Source organism: Arvicanthis niloticus, chromosome 8 (genome assembly GCF_011762505.2).
Source record: "Arvicanthis niloticus isolate mArvNil1 chromosome 8, mArvNil1.pat.X, whole genome shotgun sequence".
In the NCBI taxonomy this organism is placed as follows: domain Eukaryota; kingdom Metazoa; phylum Chordata; class Mammalia; order Rodentia; family Muridae; genus Arvicanthis; species Arvicanthis niloticus.
Genome location: NC_047665.1, coordinates 31,797,700 through 31,816,237, shown reverse-complemented (window position 1 = coordinate 31,816,237; position 18,538 = coordinate 31,797,700). Strand labels below are relative to the sequence as shown.

The window sequence follows — 18,538 nt, the reverse complement described above, 5'->3', positions numbered from 1 at the left end:
CCTCCTCTTCTCAAAATTGAAATCTGAGGATTTGAGATGAGTATGCTAAAAAGAGCCAAGTCAAATGCGGGCAGGAATGCTAACTCCTGACTGTCAGGAGACGGGAATGAGGAACTGTGAGCTCACGATCTAAGCTATAATAGTAAAAATACTAACAATAACAACAGAGGCATAGGCACAGAAAGAAGTATTCCAAATAGATGGCAGAAGAAAAAATACATGATTTGTGCTTGTCATTTCCGGGTGTATACCAACTTAGGATCTAATTGTGCTTGGAGAAGTCCGCTTCCTACTGAAAACAATGGCCTGAGGAGAAGGAAGAGGAATAAACATTGGGCGGTCGCTTTCATAAACACATGGTCTAGTGAACGCATAAGGAGGAAAATGCTGAAAAATTGACTCATCTGATCCAAGCTCTTTCTAGGAGTTGGGTATAGAAGCTATCCACGGGATAGTCCATTAACTATGCTGATCCTAAGTAGCAGGCGTAATTGAATAAGGGCATTATGGTGCAGAGGGGGAGGGGGCAGGCTCCACAGGTGATTAGGGGGAAGAAGACATGAGGGGGATAGGGCAGAACAGTCCTGTAAGACAGAGGAGCAGACATAGGCCAGAATCTCATCCTGCAGGCAGAAAACAACGCAGGCTCACACTGGGTGGGAATGGGGGCGGGGTACAGGGACACCTGGACACCAGGACATGGGTGTATAGAGAGAGCAATGATACTAGACCCGGTTGAGATCTTCCCAAACATTTTTAGCACTCTTTAAAAATTTTAAATACCTTTCTACACATTTGTTTGCTTACTATTTATTTTTATATACTTGTGGGGGTTTTTGTGTGTGTGTGTGTATGTGTGTGTGTGTATACACTCACAGGTGTGGTCAGAGGACAACTTACAGAACTCAGTTCTCTCTTTCTACTGTGTGGTTGTCAGGGATTGAATTCAGGTCATCTGGCTTGGCAGCAAGTAACTTTATTAGCTAGGTCAGCTCAACAGCATTTATTTTTCTCTGGTTTGTTTGTTTGTGTTTGTTTGTTTGTTGTTTGTTTGTTTGTTTTTAGAACCTTCCCACTGGTTTCTCAGCCAAGAACCCATTAATATTTTTTGACATATGTTTAGTCTATGTTATGCTAGTTGCTGCCCCAGGCCATATGGCTAAATAGTAATAAGACAAAAAGACCTCTTTCAGGAAGTTATTAGCTTATGAGATAGGCCAATATTAAGCAATTAAATATAATTTCTGGTCCTAAGTATATGAAAAAAAATGCGACACAGTAATGCTATAGGTACCTGGAGTATTCCTTATAAACTAGAGGGTTTAGTTGAGAGAAGATTCTATGGGGTGATGATCTTTGACTGAGACCTCAAAATTGCTATGCAAAGGATTGGGGTTGAGGTGTCAGTAACACAGGAGCCTGTGTAAGATCAAGCCTAGGATGTCTAAGAAAGAACAGAGCAGCCCCTGGGGTTGATTCCAGGAAGCAGGAGGGTGGTCTGAAGCCAGCAGAATCGGGCTTGAAGCATGGCATATCTCCATTCAACAAGTAGCATCTACTGTGTGTAGGGCATTGCCAAGAATACAAAATGGAAATGTTGGTTCTCAACCTTCCTAATCCTGTAACTCTTTAATATGGTTCCTCATAACTTGGTGACAACCCCCCCCACCATAAAATTATTTTCCTGTAATTTTGCTACTGCTATAAATAGTAATGTTAAGTATCTGTGTTTTCTGAGGGTCTTAGGGTGACCCTTGTGAAAGGGACGTTCAAACCCCCAGGTCTAGCTGAAGGATTTTGTGCATATAAAGGAAATTTAAAAATTACGAAGGATAGATGGCCCTCAATTTTATTACATGCTAGAATGCATGTACACCCTAGACAAAAAGACAATGTAGGTACGTGGGGGCTTTCTGGGGGGGCAGTTATTGGAACATACTCCCCTGAAAAAGACCTTTTAGAGCAAGCATTCTTCTCCTAGACCAGGGTCACATCTCCGCAGAGGTGAGTCACCTAGACCACCTTTCCCAGAGCGTGCTCCTTCTCTCGGTCTGGGTTGGGTGGGGCAGGGCCACAGGAATCCCCCCGCCTAAAACTGTTGGCTCAGAAAACCCAGACAGGGGAGCCCCGAGCCCAGGTTCTAACACTTGATTCACCAAGGGAGTCAAGGCCTGAGATACTGCCAGGAACTGGCACCAGGGAGCCCCAGGGGAAACCGCCTTTAGGGACTTGGGGACCCCCTACCGCGGCGACCGCCTCCGCCCCCGGCGCGCGTGCGCAAAATGCAGGTTTGGCGTCTTGTGCTCCTGCGCGAGCACGAGCGCGTGCGCGCTGGGCGTCCGGCCGCGGGGTCGAGGGCCGCTGTCTCCGACGTGCGCAGGGCCGGACGGTAATGCCGCGTCCCGGGTGGAGCGCGCTGCGAGCGCCGCCCTGGCGCCGCCTCCCGCTGCCCCGCCCGCCCGGCCGGCTGCGCGCCGTCTCATCCCGCGAGCGCGGAGCGGCGAGCCCGGCGCGGCCATGGGGAGTGGGATGAGCCAGGTAACGTCCGGTCCCGGCTACACTGTCTTTCTGCAGCTTCCGCAGCGCTGACCCGCACAGCGTGCCCTTTGAAAGCCGGGACCCAAGCTTGAGATGGTCTGTCTCCCTCCCCTGAGACCGAGCCCCTTGACGTCTGCCACCCACAGCATTGGTGAACTGGGCCAGATGGGCGGCTTCTGTAATTTCCTCTTTTCCCCAGATTTGTGTGCGCGTGCACAGATAAGCCGCTCTGATGGGGAAGTTCACGGAAACCCTAGAACTGACATGGCTTTCGGTGTCTAGAGCTGGTTGACCCTGGGTTGTGGGGCTTCCGTAGGGCAACCTGTTGGCTGGCTGTTGTGGCCTGGCCGCAAGGCCTTTTAGAAATTCCTTACTTGCCCCTGTGGTGGCGCAAACCCTCTGTACCAGTTTCCTAACCCCCAACCCCCAGACTGAGGATGGTCTGGAGGTGACAGTCCTCTCTGTTATATTTGTGTCAGCCTCAAGGTTAAGGAACTTGCTGATTCAAAGAGAAATCTTGCTAAGGTTTTAGATGCCCAGGACTAAGCCAAGTACTTCTACAAGTATTTTAAATGGTCCTGGGTTTGGTTAGCTTCTGGCGTTACCTCCCCACCTGTCTCCACTTTACCCATCATGTTTATGGAATCTAACGGCGTGGTTCCCTTTCTCCCTTCCTTTACCCTTTCACAGCTGTCTCTGCTTTGTGGTGAAGGGCTCTGCAGTGGTTTAGTTATTTCCATAGGAATGCCTACTGAGGCAGAAATCCAAGACCGGGGGAGGGGACGAATATGTCTTTGATGGAAGCCTGCTTGCTCCTTGCACAGTCTCCATGTTTTTGTGTGTTGGTGACTAGGACTTAATTTTTTTTTTCTTTTGCCAGTGATCAAATTTGAAACAAACTCCCTCTCTTGGATATATGCTTGTATTGTGTTCCCATTCACTCTGAGCTTTCTGCTTCTAAAATTAGGCCGATGAAGATGTCTGCTTGGGGCTGCGGGCTCTCTTTGCTTTCCTTTGGTATTTCTAGTTGGCTCCATTGTTTACTCTCCCTTTCTGCATTTGATTTCTAGTATTTTATATTATAATTGAAAGAATAGGCTTAGCTATACAAATGATTGATGGTCTACAGGATATTCTTTTCATATTTCTCAGCGAAGGTGGTAGTATTCATACCCACATTGTGTATTTACCTTTTATAGTAGATTCCTTGACTGTTTTTATTATAACTACCTTATATAGACACAATTTCTAGTGTAGAAATGGAAAACTATATGTACAGAGAAATTTAGATGCTTCAGTGGTTCAGCACTGACTGTATTGTCTATATGTAGTGCTTTTGGGGACAGAGGGAGGAAGCCAGCATAAAGGATCAAGAAGTCCACTACAGACCTCCTCAATGTAGGACCATGATTGTTCAGTACAAATACAATGTGAACCAGATATATCATTTACATTTTTTCTAGTGAAATTTCTTTGAAAAGGTAGAACAGGTGATGATCATGTAAAGAGTGTTATTAAACTGAGTATATTTAAAATATTTCAACACGTAGCCAATAAGTAAAATTATTTACGAATCACCTTTTTCTGTGGAGTTTTAAATGCTCAGTAGGTACCTGCTATGTTTTAAATGCTTAAGAACCCTTCATTGGCTAGTGAGCACCGCCCACCAGATTACTGTGTACCTGTATATGGGATGGGTAGGGTTGGGGTAGTTTATCAGGCTCTAAAGATAATTTCCAGGGTGTGGGGTAAGTAGATATCAACTTAAAGGAGGATAAAACATCCCTGCTAGAGTAAACATCTTAATCTGAGATCATAGGGAATTACTGGAATTACAAGACAATGTAGTAGCAATGTAAATTACTGGATGCTGGTAACCAAGAGCCTTACCCAGACGTCGTCCGTGTATTATTGTCTAACTTGGAACAGCGTTTCTGGTTTTCCTAGCTGGGAAAAGAAAAGAAAAAAAAAAAAAGAACAATTTATTTACAGAATCAGGAGGTGGTAGCGATGGAGATGTGATTCTAAGATTACAAGCAAAATGTGTGGTGCCTTAGAATTTAAGAGTGTCATTTGAGGGCAGGAAACGAGGACCCCCAGGCTCTGACATCTTGTCCTCCAGTAACTGCCAGTATTGTTTAGCTCACTGCATTCTTCTGACTGGTCTGGCGGCCTCTTCCTCCCTGTGCCTTTCCTGGCAGGCAAGGATATTGTCCTGGCATTTAGTGGGAAGCCTGCTATCCCTTCAGTTGGGATTTTCCAAGAGAAGCCCTCTGTTGCTAAGAGGGCAGGGATATCAAAAAGCCCGATTATAGATGCTTAAAACTAAAAGACCTTCAGTGGTTAGCATAATCCAGTCTCCATTTTCTCCCTCAGATGTGTAAAACAATGCCTTTCCCAGTTACTGCTCAGATTCTTAGGAAAAGCAAAGGAGAATTTTAGATGAATTTTTACAAACTGTAAGTAGTATATGGGCTCTGTGATCAGAGTTCTTGGTTTTGTCTACTGCTGAGCTCAGTGCTCCATCAGGCTGGGATGTGCCTGACACCTGTTTAGAGTGACTTTCTGTGAGACAAGAAAGGAGTGAGGAGAGTCTAGTCATCCAAAGGAGATGCAGGCTCCTGGCGTAGAGAGGGAGCCTCAGCAACTGCTCACCTGACATTTGGATGGTATTTGCTTGCTGTGGAGGCCTTTGTGTCTCACAGCTAGATCGGTCTCTACCCAATGGATGCCATTTGTGTTCCACACTGGGGCAACCTGAAATCTCAGGACCTTGCCTGTCCCTCCCCACTCCCTCCCCTGGGGGGGTGGGTGTCTTGAGCCACTATCTGACCCGCAGAAACCACACAACACGAGATTCTTCCCAATGCAGCTTTACTCCGGAACCTTTCTTACAGTCTCTCTGGAAGCCCCAGATCCCAGTTCCACTTTCCCTTTTATGCCCATGCCTGGTCGCTCAGAGCCTGCCATGTGGGCACACATCATTGGCACACGTCAAATGGCCGGATACTACGTGGCAGCGAGTCTGCACAGTGTAAGCCTGCGGTGGAGTGTGAGGAAGTCAGGCGCCATTCATAAGCTTAGGCGCCATTTTAGCAGGCCTCCGCACCTGCTCCCCATAGACCGCCCCACCCGCTCCCCACAGGTGGGGACTTGTTCCCAGTTGTCTACCTCTGGTCTTGTGTTCTTTGACTCTGAATCTACTGAGAATTGTTTGACCTAGAACTAAGTGGACTTAACCCTGTGGGAAGTAATGTTTCAGTATGGGGAGGAGCTGGAAGTATCTCATTTTTGTCCTGCTAAACACCATTTTTGTTGTCACCAGCTAACTTGGCTGTTTTACTCATCCATCCACCCACCCACCCATCCATCCATCCACCCACCCACCCACCATTCAAGTTGTACTACTCCACACCTGCTGCTGCCTGAGCTCAGTGCTAGTTCCTGTAGTGGGGGAAATATGGAAACATGAAGCCTCTCTCCTAGGCATTCTCTCTAGTCATGGAGGACCCACTTTAGAAAGTGAACATGTTCGGACTGGTGGATGGATATTGCACTATAATGATACTATCTTTCCTATACCCCTCAATCTTGTCTCCTTTTTTTTTTTTTTTTTAAATCTTTTTAAATTGAACATAGGACCTCATTTATAGTAGGTGAGTGCTCTACTACTGACCACCATCTCCAACCCTTTTTGATTTATTTTGATTCGAGAACTTGCTATTATGGCCCATGGTGGCCTTGAGCTTGTGATCCTCCTGCCCTACACTCCCAGGTAGCTGGGGTCACAGGCTTTGGTGCCTGCTCTTTTCTCCTTTAGCATTACAATCTTATTTCACACTCCACAGAACAGATGGCTTAAGTCAATAACGTAAGAAATCACAAGGACGCTTACATATGTCTCTTTATAAACGCATACTGGGTGAATCTGTGGCTAGAGGATATTGAAAAGTCTGTAATATTTCACCTCTCAGGGAATCCACCAAAGTTTTTCCAAATGTCCTTGGGTTTAAAATCCAGAAAGTCCTTTTTGACCTGGGACACATCCCGATGCCACACACACTCAAAATAACCACTTTATGCCAGCTGCTTGATGAGGAGTTTCTCGAGTCTTTTTGGGTGGGGATCTCAGATTTTGTGGCATCCTTAAGTACTAAGGAAAGTTTAAAAATAAATACAAACATTCCCTACTTCAGAAAGCAGAATTCATTCAGGCATAAGCAAAGGATTTGAGATTTTTGCGCTTTTGTGAGGTTAATGTTAGAGTTGAGTAATATGTCAGTGTGAAGGTTATTGATCAAAAGATGCTGTGAACCTCTGGGTGCTTTCATGTGATCCCAAAGTGCTTCTGCCTTTCAGAGTTCTGCTTTTGTTACGTTGTATGCTGTCTGCTGACAGACAGGCACCTTTCTGACCAGGGGCTTCCAGAGAGCCAGTTCCTCTGTGGTTTGCATTGCTATCTCACCAACTCCCTATCGCATGCCACGAGGTAGAAAGGGCTATGTCCTGCCTTGGTTTGAATGTGGTTCCTGACCACACATAGGTATGTTGAGTCTTAATTCTCAATATATCCGTGCAGAGAGGTGGTAGGTCCCATAGGAAGCATTTGAGATATGAGACAGTGTTCCCATTAATGGATTGATGTTTTCCTCTCAGGAATGGGTTAACTGTTGTGGTTCAGCCTCTCTCTTTCACATGCACCAACTTGCCCTCCCACCAGAAGTCCATACCAGAAGCTGAACAAGGTGCTGGGGCCATGTTCTAGGGCTTTCAGAACAGCGAGCCCAACTAAACCTTCCCTCTATAGGCTGCGCAGTCTGCGCTGTTCCGCTGTAAGCAACAGAAAATGAGTGGATACCTGCCTGGTTCTTCAAGGTCAGCCAGAAAGTGAGGAAACCAAAGTTCTGGGTACTGATAACTATGATAAAGAAAATAAGACAAGACCAAAGGACAGAGTATGATATGGAGTTTGTTAACAGAAGAGACATCTCTATATGGATCCCCGGGCAAATGGTGGGAAAGGCGGCCCAGCGGAGGCAGAGTGACAACTCTGAAGGACAAAGATGATCAGGACCAACTCTATGCTTATTCTTCTAGAGAGGCAAAACATCCCCAAGTCACATGATAGACTATTTTCCCCTGACCCATCCTGCTGCAGACCAGGTACTGATGCTGGTCTTACTCGCTGTCTGTGTTCGCGCTGGTCTCCTGTGAACACGGCTCTGCAGGCTGCTCTATACACCATCTTTCTGCTGGAAAGTCATTCCAGTTGGCTTGCTTCCGTCTCTCTTTCTCTGTGCCCAAAGGTTACCAACAGTAACGCCATCAGCCAGGTGGTGAGTCAGATTTACTATCCTTTTTAAATCATGAAGCTGACTGGTTGAGAAGTCTTCCCAAGTACTATTTAATCTGTTAGAAACCTGCCTTCCTTGATTTTGTTTTGTAACTCTATGTGGAAGAGAGCCAGAGTCTAAGTACAGAAATGGGTGGGGACAATTTGCTTTCTACTGCAGCCTGTGATGTTCTAGCTCACTGTCTTGTCTAGAAAACAAACTTAGAAGATGACAGACACAGCCCTGTCCTTTGCTGGCAGTTTTAAAATGCATGCAAAGTCCTCACCTTTCATGATTCTTTATTCAGACTCTTTCCTCCGGTTCTCTTTATGGCCTGCTTAGTTTCACATAGTTTTCAGCAAGAAATGTAAATCTTGTGTCCTATCAGGAAGACCTATCAGAATTGAGCTACCCCATGTCTTAACCCTCAGCCCCATCCTGACAGGTACCTTCTCCAGTCCTATCTACATCCCAGAAGGTGATGCAGTTGACCTGTAAATTCAGCTGTTAAGACATAGGCTGAGTCCACTAATGTAGTCATAGCCTACCATTTGCTAGATCTGTGGTGTTTTCGTAGCATTTGTTGCTTAAACACTGTTCACATGTGTCTCATTCTTGTACTTTATAGTTAGGCCTGCAATGGCTGCTTCTATCCCAAGGACTTATGACATTCCTTGTTGTCATTATTCCCTAAACAAGAAAGTGCACAACTGGCACAGCATGCACAGTATACCAGCTTCTGTTGTCATCTGGAGATGACTGAGCACATATGTTTATTAATACAGTGCCATTTTCATAAGGGACTATGTATCATTTGATGGACCTATGTCCTAGAACCAGTCCTTGAAGGACCCTGATGCAGTGGCACATAGAGAGGTCACAGACTGGTCATTGGCTACAGTCAGACCACAGATGGGCCTTCTTAATGTATTTTACAGTTAAGGAATTTTAAAAAACAAGGTAAAAATGGCTATTTTCCATAAAATCTGGATACCAACACTTGGGAGCCCTGCCTGTGTCCATGAGTCTAAGTTAAAGGAATATTACTGCCATCTCCTCAGGCGTAGGTGAGGCTGGGGGACACACTAAGGATAGGACTGAGACCGAAAATATAGGAAAGCCAGTCTTGGAAGTTGTCAGTGCCTGGATGCAGAACCTACCTACAGTCTATGCTGAAAGCTGTATATGAAGACTGGAGCTTAGGAGGATCCAGTAAGGGCAGGTAATAGGATCAGGGCAGAAACTTGTCTTTCCACAGTCTGCCCCCTTTTTTGCTATTGAAAGTTCATACTAAAAACCTTGACTCTAAGCTGTGAAATCCAAATATAGCTTCTTTAGGAGAACAGGGCAGATGGCCAGGAAGGCTGGGGGACAAAACTCAAGGGTTACCATACCTGGAGTAGACTCCACAAGGAGTCAGTTGAGAGCATTTTAGTTGGGAATCCAAGATGTCAATAGCACAGCCAAAGTGCTTGTGTGTCACCAGCTCACTGCCTGTGTTGCCAAGAGATACGCTGAGTGGCTTCTGAATTATTGTTCATGATCAGATCTCATGCTAGAGCTGTAAAACCGGTGGGAGCTGGTATCTGGCCCTGCGGCCTGTAGTGAGCTCTTTAGAATTCCAAAGGAAGGCAAGAGTGCAAAACCTGCCCTCGCAGCAGGTGTCTGCTGGTCCCATGGGCAGAGGTGCTGTGGTAGAGAAACCCTATATTTCCCACATGATGTTAGTTTTTTTTTTTTTTTTGCAAGGACATTTCCAAGGTACATTAAATAAACACTTTAACCCATCCTAAATTTCTTGGTAGCAGTTCATAACACTTTTTTATTATTATTTTTTATTGGATATTTTATTTACATTTCAGATGCCATCCCCTTTCCCCATTCTCCCCCCCCCAACCCCTATCCCATGCCCCCTTTTTGTTTTTGCTTTTCTACACTTTTTAAAAATGTTAATCAAAGGCTTTATAAGTTTGGTAATGCTCAATCAGAAGTGTAACCTAATACCCAGCCTAGATATATCAACTATCTTTGACTGGTGAAGACACGTGAACAACTGCCTCCATATCCCCCCCCCTCTCTCTCTCTCTCTCTCTCTCTCTCTCATCACCTAGCTTCTCCTCTCCTTCTTCTCCTCCTCTTCTTACTCCTTCTCTTCCTCTCAGTACTCCTCCCACCTTAGCTCCTCCTACATATCACCCTTCCTGTTAAAATAAAACTTTTCTCTCAAAATACAATTAGAGCATAATTATGTCAATTTGTACCAGTGAGGTACAAGATAGTCCTAATACCCAGTCCATCATTTTGTTGACTAACCAGAAACTCTGTCATCTCTCCTAAAACACTTAGTTCTGAACCTGGCTTTTTCCTTGGCTTTAGAATGAATGTCAGCTGAAAACCATCCACTCAAATCTTTTCTCTCAAACTAAATAGCCAGGATTGGCTATGGGACTATAGAAGGCTGAAGATCAGATGCTCCGACGTTTTGTAGTATAGGGAGTGTCCAGGTGTTCAGAGGTCTCTATAAATTGGCTAAGTTTTAGAAGCTATGCTTTGTGCTTCCCATAATTTTAGTTAACTCAGTCACTCTGGATTTCTGACAGGGTTGAAAACTTATAGTTCATAACACTTAACCTAGAGCCCTGAAAATGTGGAGTATCTTCAGTGCAGGACCAGGTCTCCTAAGTCACCTCCACTGCCTGTCCTCTACTCTCGTTCCTGCATAGGATCCACGTGTTCTCTTCTTGACTAGGGCTTGTTCTCAGTCCACAGGGTTCAGTATAACCAAAGAATTGGTTGTAAACTAAGCCAGTTCATGGACTCTCCAATCCCTGGCATCCACCAGTGAGCCTCCTCTTAGTGATTTTTTTTTTCCTAGCCACTTCTTCATTCTGTCTGTTTTATGGGGGGTTGAATTAACCTTTCCCTTGTCTTCCATAGAGTCTTCCTTGACGTTAAAATTCTTAGTATTTTTAATTATGGGTAGGTGTATGCATCTTCATGTGCGTGTATGTATCTGAGAACAGGTGCCCAAGGAGGTTGGACCTGTTGGATGTCCTGAAGCTGTCGTTACAGACAGTATGAGCGAGCAGCATGCTGTGGGTGCTGAAAACCGAACTCTGGTCCTCTGGCAAGTGCTCTTAACCACTGAACCATCTCTCCAGCCCCTTCCTTGCCATTTTAACAAGTGTCTGTATAACTTCCTTCTCAGCATTGATTGTAAATGTCTCCATTTCCATATGGTTGAATTGTGATGAACCTATGACCATTTGTTTTGCCAGTATTGCCAGATTATGTAAATTGGCCAGAAGAGCCATGTTCTGAATGTCACCTTTAGTATTTTGATGCCATATCCTGTAAAGACAGAAGATCCTGGGGACTGGGAGGTGATGGCAGAAAAGCTCCAGGTAGCCAGAAGCTGCTGGGGAACCCAGCTTGGTCCATCTGCAAGATGAGCAGGCACTGTTGCTTTAACACAGGAGGGCTTGGTACCTGTTCCACTCTGCTTCATAAAAATAGAGCCCTTGAGAGGGTAGCACTGAGGAGGCAGGGAACGGGACTGGAGGACAGTTGTGGCTACAGCATCTGGGCATGTGCAGAACCAGCAGGCGAAGTGCAACTGGAAATTGTGGCAGGGAGGTCACTAGACATGCTTTTAGTTTCCAGAGCAGTTTTGTAATTGGATTTTATTATCTTTGCAAAAAACCAACAAAGATTTGCTTGGTACTTTGAAAATCATGGGGTGTTTGTAGAGTATTGCATCTTAGATCTGCTGAAGTCTTCTTCCATAGGGGATTGGGGAATTCTCTAGTGAAGCAGAGAAACAGGCTTACCACAGGGTCACAGAGTGGGGTCACAGAGCATCGTGGTGCTGTTGGTGGCACTTGGCAGTGGACACTGTGTACACTTAAGCATTAGCAGGCATGTTTGCCAAGGCAGTGAGGGAAGTGTGAGAAGGCTGGTCATCTCTATGGATGCCCAGAACAGCTTGCCATCCTGCTCCTAAGCACAGAGAGTTGAAAGTTACAGTGTAACCTTTTGAGTAAATGTCCTTAGTAGCTGTGCTGGGAATTGGGTAGGTAGGAGAGGGGTCCCAGGCTTAGCTGGGACATCTTGTGGGAGCCTCACCTTTTGGGCAGCAGCACTGTCCACTTGGCATCCTGTGACAGTCATCCCTGTGTCTCTCTTCCAGATCCTGCCGGGCTTGTACATTGGCAACTTCAAAGGTGAGTTATTACTCTCTGTTTCTTTAGTGATAATAAATACATTATGTATCACAAAATGTACCATTCTGGCTATCCATGAACAGGCCAAAAGCCCTAAGTATCTTCTTCACATAGTTGTGTAACCATCATCACCATCTATTTCCAGAACTTTTCCCTCATTCCAGATTGAAAATCTGAGCCCCTGGCCCTCCAGAGCTCAGTGGGTTGGCACATGTGACTCTGGCCAAGTCTTGAGTATCTGACACTACCCTGGTAATATCTTTTTAAAGGACCCTAGGAAGATCTGATTTTAAAGTTACGGGACTTTATGCTGTGTGTACAGCTCATTGCCATAGTGGATTTCCATTTTGAGTGTCCAATGATTTGAGGTCAGTATGCACCAAAGGTCCACTGTCGTCATCCAACCAAACTGATGAAGGATTTCATGCATGCTCAAGTGGACAGCTGAGCTTTATGGGAGAGAGTAACCCCAGAGTAGTGCAGCCATGCAGACATCCTGTGATACAGCAGAGAGCAGGCAGGTGCCATAGCAACTCTGGCCAAGTCAGGCTCTTCCCTGCCATCAGGGACCCAGCAGCCCATTGATTGGATCACATGTGGTAGAGGGGGGCCTCCTTATTCACAGATTTACAGTTTTATCTCCAAACCACAGTTTAAAATGGTAAGATGTTACAAAATATGTTTTATGGGTAATGAAACATTTTGAGTTAATTGTGGTGATAGTTGCACAGCTCCAAATGTGCTAAAAACCACTGGCATATATGTATCCTCTTACAAGGGTGAGTCTCATGTGAGTCATACTCTTACTTGACCAACATTATATATTACAGCACAATAAAATTAAATAACTGTTAAAAAATAATCCATCAAATATATTGTCCCTTAATATCTGCTACGGGCTAGCTCCAGGACACCTCACAGAAACCAAAAAAACCAAAATCAAGTTCATTATTTAAAATGATATGGCATCCACACAGAACCCCAGCATGTCTCCTCTGCATCTAAAGCATCTCTAGAGGATTACCTAATACAGGGTGCATGTTGTGTGAGAGTTATACTGTATTAATAGTTTATGGAGCAATAGCAAGAACACGTTTGTGTATGTTCAGTCCAAATGCAATTTTCTCAAAGATCTTTGATCTAATTTTGGTTGAACCTCTGGATATAGATCTCCTGGATATAGGGAGGTGACTTTGTATGATGTCAACTAGTGATTGCTAACATGTAATAAATCTTGAAGAAGTAGAAGATCATGATGTTAGGTGAAATAGCCAGACTCAGGAATACAAGTTCATCATCCTTCCTCCCTCTCTCTCTCTCTCTCTCTCTCTCTCTCTCTCTCTCTCTCTCTCTCTTTCTCTCTCTCTCTCTCTGTCACACACACAAGCGCGCGCACGGAATGAGATACAAGGGAGAAGGGGGTTAGTAAAGAGGAGGGAGGTAAAACACAAATCAGCAGTGGGAAATGGGTTAAATATGATTAATGTACTTTATATGCACATCAGATGTCAGAATGAAACTCTTTATTTTGTGCAAATGTTAGCTGCCAGTTAGTTTTTCTTAAAATTTAAATTCGGATGGACTTGATCTGGAAGCGCTCTGAAGAACAGTGTCATAAACCCTGCCCCATCCAGCGGCTTTCCATCCAGCTGCCTGCGGGTTCCAGTGTCTTCAGCTCTGCATGTCTAAACTGCAAATACAGGAGGAAATTGTGACATCCTACATTGATGTGATTGTGTGGGTGACTGTGTGGGTGGGTTCCTGAATCATTCCTTTTATTTTAATCTTATTTTTTATTAATATGTTTGAGGGGGTGGGGAATATGTGGACATTCGTGCTACGCTGCCAATGTGGCGGTCACCTTTGAGGCTTTGGTTCTCTCTTACCTTTGCAAGGGCTCCAGGGATTAAACTCCAGCTCTCAGGCCTTCAGAGCTATTGACTTCATCTGCGAATCATTTAGCCGGCCCCTCCCCTCACAGTTCTTTCTCCTGTTTGTGTTTGTCAGCTTTTTGTTACTATAGCCAATATCTGGAGTGATCAGCTTAAAAAGAGGAAAAAATTCACTTTACTTTCTGTTGAGGAGGTTTCAGTCCATGGTCAGTTGACCCATTGCCTTTGGAACTGTGTCAGCACATCTGTTGGGAGTGTACCAGGAGAAGATTCTGTTCACCTCATGGTAGCAGAAAGTAAAACAGAGAGGAAAAGACTAGTGTCCTGTCATCTCCTTCAAGGACATGGCCCAAATGACTTACAAATCACCTGTTGATGGACCCACCACCTTCCAGTGGCACTAACCTGAGGATCAAGTCATTAACGCGTGAGCCTTTGGAAGGCCTTCTACACTACATTCTGTAGGACGGTGTGATTCAAAGCTGTATTACCCCAATTTATTATAATGGTGCAGGGTTGTGGTTGAGATCACTGTGTGCGAAGTATGAAGCTGCTTTTCAAGATCGAATTTGAAGCTTCGGTGGTTGAATCAATGAGAATCTTCCAATTAAAAGCAAACTTTAACATCACATTTAAAGGCCTTTCCCTAACATTGCAGAATATTTAGATTATTGGTCCTTAGTTTTTGCTCTATTCCAGGGCTTGTTGGGAATGTGACCTAGTTTGACTGTAGCCCTAGAACTAGACTGGAACCTGAGAACTAGCCTTTCTGATGTGCCTCCCAGAGAGGTTGTGTATGATAAACCTTAGACACACATGCACCATGGAGAGTAGACATTCTCTCATCATCCCACAGCTCAGTAAGCCTGTTTACTGCATACCCCACCATATACATTTCTTGCTATAGATGTTTGCACAGAGTTTCCAGAGCACTTAAGTTTGGCACAGGTCCTGAGCCATTTCCCACGTCATCAGAGCTTCTCACGGAGCATCATGGAATACTTGCTTTTTGGTCCATTGCTTTTTTTTTTTTTTTTTTCTTGTATCCCTTTGAAAAGGTTGTCCAGGGCCAAGCATTCAGAAGAGTGGGACTTCTTTCTTGCTGAACTGTTTTGTAGATTAGCCGAGGTTTTAAACTCAGAGCATCTGAAAATTAGTCTTTTCCTACAGGTGGGAACATTAAAAGGGAATATAATTTTGGTGCCATAGTTTCTTTCTTTCTTTTTTTTTTTTTTTTTTTTTTTTTTGGTTTTTAGAGACAGGGTTTCTCTGTGTAGTCCTGGCTGTCCTGGAACTCACTCTGTAGACCAGGCTGGCCTCGAACTCAGAAATCCACCTGCCTCTGCCTCCCAAGTGCTGGGATTAAAGGCGTGCGCCACCACCGCCCGGCAGTGCCATAGTTTCTTATGAAAATAATTTAATACCCATCTGATAATTCTGTGTGGAATTTCTGGAAAACGTTCGGGATTTTTATTGGTTTGATTTTGCTGTAACGTGAATGTGGAGATCATAAACCATAGTCCTGTCTAAAGCTTTACTTCTCTCAGGGTAAGGACTATCCATTGTACTTCTCTGTCTTCTTCAGCAAATGGGTTCTTGGATTTTACATTCAACTTAAGGAATCAGTAGGAAGTAACTGTGTTTTTTAATAAACATGGTTAATATATGTGTCTCATGTAAAAACATACTAGTGTACTATACTACATCTTGCATTTCTTTTAACAACTTTCCTAATTAAAATGTTTTTTAATCTGAGTACAATACTTGAACTCAAAAGTTACATCAGTCAAAAATAAATTAAAACAAAACACATAAAAGCAAAAGTCCTAATTTTACTAGTCTAGATTATTCTGGATATGATCAGTTATAAAGTTTTAAGAAAAAAAAAAATCCTCAAGTTGTGTGCTGTTTTCTGCCTAGACTGTAAGAGTGGTGAACGCAAAGAGCCTATTAAAATGTCCATCTCTTATCTTTGATGGCAGATGCAAGAGACGCAGAACAATTGAGCAGGAACAAGGTGACACACATTCTTTCTGTGCATGACACTGCCAGGCCCATGTTGGAGGTAAGAAAGAACCGTTGGGGGGGGGGGGGTTGTCTGTCTGTCTGTCTGTCTCTGTGAGTGTGTGTGTGTACTTATACTCTGTGGAAGTGCACATGACATAAATGAAAGCAGCCATATTCTGACACTAGTATATCCCTGTGGACAGCTTACTTTCGTATTCAAGTTAGATGCCTGGACCCACTTGAGGACACGCTGTGCGCTGACAGAGGGCATCCTCATTGTACTTCTGCTGCGTTGCTTGCTTGGCTCTTTCTTCAAAGGGCTCCAAAATAAAGACATTGCATTTCCTTCTGAATACTAAGAATATTTATAATTTAGAGCCTAGTGGTAAGTCATACCTGTACTTCCAGCACCCAAGAGAAGGTGTTTTCTGTTCCATGCACCTCCCGAGTTCCCTTCGCCCGCGAAAAAGACACGGAGGCAGTGATCGGGCAATACTACAGCGAGGCTTTACTCTTGTATAAGCAGAAGCAGAAAAGACGGAAAGACAGGAAGAGGCACTGCTTAAATACACCCTAGAGTGACATATTCACTTCTGATTGGCTGTTCACTCATTACCCATAATACGCCTTGGGATTGGCAGTGACTTTTGGCGTGCTTTTTGCCTCTTGCACCTGTGCAGTCAGTTGTTTACTTGTGGGAGGACAGGATGCCCACGCCATCTTGGAATGGCGGAATGTATCACCGCTAACCGTGGCTTCCTACAGTTTTCAAGTTCAAGAACCAACCTGGGCTACATAGTGAATTCCAGCCTGGCTTAGGCTACAGAGTAAGACCCTGTGTTGATTGATTGATTGATTGATTGATTGATTGATTAAAATTTAGGCTAAGAGCATCTTGGTGGTAGCATAGCCTAGCACACATGAAGACCTAGGTTGCATCTCTATAACTACAGGAAAAAAAAAAACAGCTAAATAAGTAAAACCTATTGCTATTTTCAAAATTATTTCTGCTTTAGTAGGATCCTAACGAATCCAAGTTGCTCATTTCCTGGTGATGTTTGCCACAAAAGTTCTAGTATCATTTGTCTTAAGGAGTAAAGGACAGGAAGGTGGGCAAGCCACCCCTGTGATTTTTTTTTCCCCAGGCCTGATCTAAATGGACATCAGTAGAGAGCTGTTTTAAGGTGGGGAGTGGGGGGGAGTGGGAAGGTAAACAGGGTGTGTCTGCTTGTACACTAATTCCAAAAACATCTTCAGTTTTACCCTGATGGACGGTTTGAGCTGTTGAACAGGAGCAAAATCTATTTCTGTTTCTGGCATGACACAGCCCAGGTTAACCTCGATTTAGAAAACAATGCCTGTGTGGTTGTGATACATGTTTTTTCTATTTTAGGGTGGGGTGTTAGGAAGGGAGGGGTACTTGTTCTGAAACAAAGAGTCCTGGTTCAAGCTGTTTTCATTGAAAGTCAGATTATACTAGAATAGGTAGTATGTACTATGTATGTATGTATGTATGTATGTATGTATACGTATTTTCTTTGGCTTTGGAGCTCCCAGGTTTGAGCCAGTACAAAACAAGCTAAATTGTATAGATGAGAACAGAGGCTGAGGAGCAGTCTGTAAGCCTGCAGCAGATGGTCATCACTGTCCACATCTCCCCCACGCTGTCTCCAGTCGGAAGCTCACACTTTCTTCTGCTGTTTCCATGGGTGTTTGCTAGGGCACTGTGTTGGTCTCAGTGGGAATGAAAGCTTTTTGTTGTTGTTGTTTTTGTTTTGGATTTTTTTTTTTTTGAGTCCAACAGTTACTTTGAAAATAGTTACTCCTGTTTTAATTAATTATTAATAAAACAGTATTAATTGTTTAATCTGTTAATGTTAGTTTGTGTTTAAAATATAGACATGTTAAACTGCAAAGTGGTCATGGCTGACTTCCTCTTAAATCACAAGATGAAGCTTGAGGTTTCCTTTATTTTAATAAATTGCATAGCAGTCCTTCCCACCCTGCCCCACCAAGTCTGCCTTACTATTGTATACTAATTTTAATAGGACACATTGCCATATGCATACTGCTCTCAGTCCCTTGACTTCCACCTACATAAAAGGTCTTGAAGTGTTAGACGTGAGACAACTGCAGCTGTTCTGTCACACAGAGAAACTCTGGCTGGACTGGAAAGTAAGCCAGGTTATAAAGAAGCTCCTGTGTGCATGCACCCGGAGCTCAGGGCAGACTGTGGGCCTCCATTCTGAACACGTTACATGCCCATCGTGTTCTGTGTACTTTGTCTCTAGGGACAAACTGCCTTTACAAAGAGAAGAGGGGAATGGAGAGGGGAGTCACTGTGCCCCTTGTTACAGTTGTTGTATTTTCCTGACCTCATCCTCCTGCACCTACAGTTTACCAGCTGTGCTTTCAGATCCTCTCAATGTTGTCTTAGCCATTGGGTACCATCATTGCTCAGCCTGATAGAAAGCGCTTGTTTACTGAAGGTCACACTGCGGTTTTACAGCATAGCATAGTTTAAGGTTGCCCATCTTGCTGCATT

The 18,538-nt window shown here is 44.2% G+C and overlaps 1 protein-coding gene across 3 annotated transcripts in view; it reads left to right on the top strand.

Annotated features, from left to right (window-relative positions):
• The first annotated feature begins 2,216 nt into the window (after positions 1–2,216).
• The window catches only part of Dusp22 (dual specificity phosphatase 22), a 53,867-nt gene continuing 37,545 nt past the window's right edge, over positions 2,217–18,538 (top strand). The window contains exons 1-3 of one of the 3 annotated variants that reach the window (XM_034510969.2): positions 2,217–2,538; positions 12,061–12,094; positions 15,969–16,051. In XM_034510969.2, coding sequence (XP_034366860.1) covers positions 2,518–2,538; positions 12,061–12,094; positions 15,969–16,051 — 138 coding nt within the window. In that variant the 5' untranslated portion in view covers positions 2,217–2,517. The other 2 variants (XM_034510970.2, XM_076939210.1) reach the window with 2 other exon arrangements.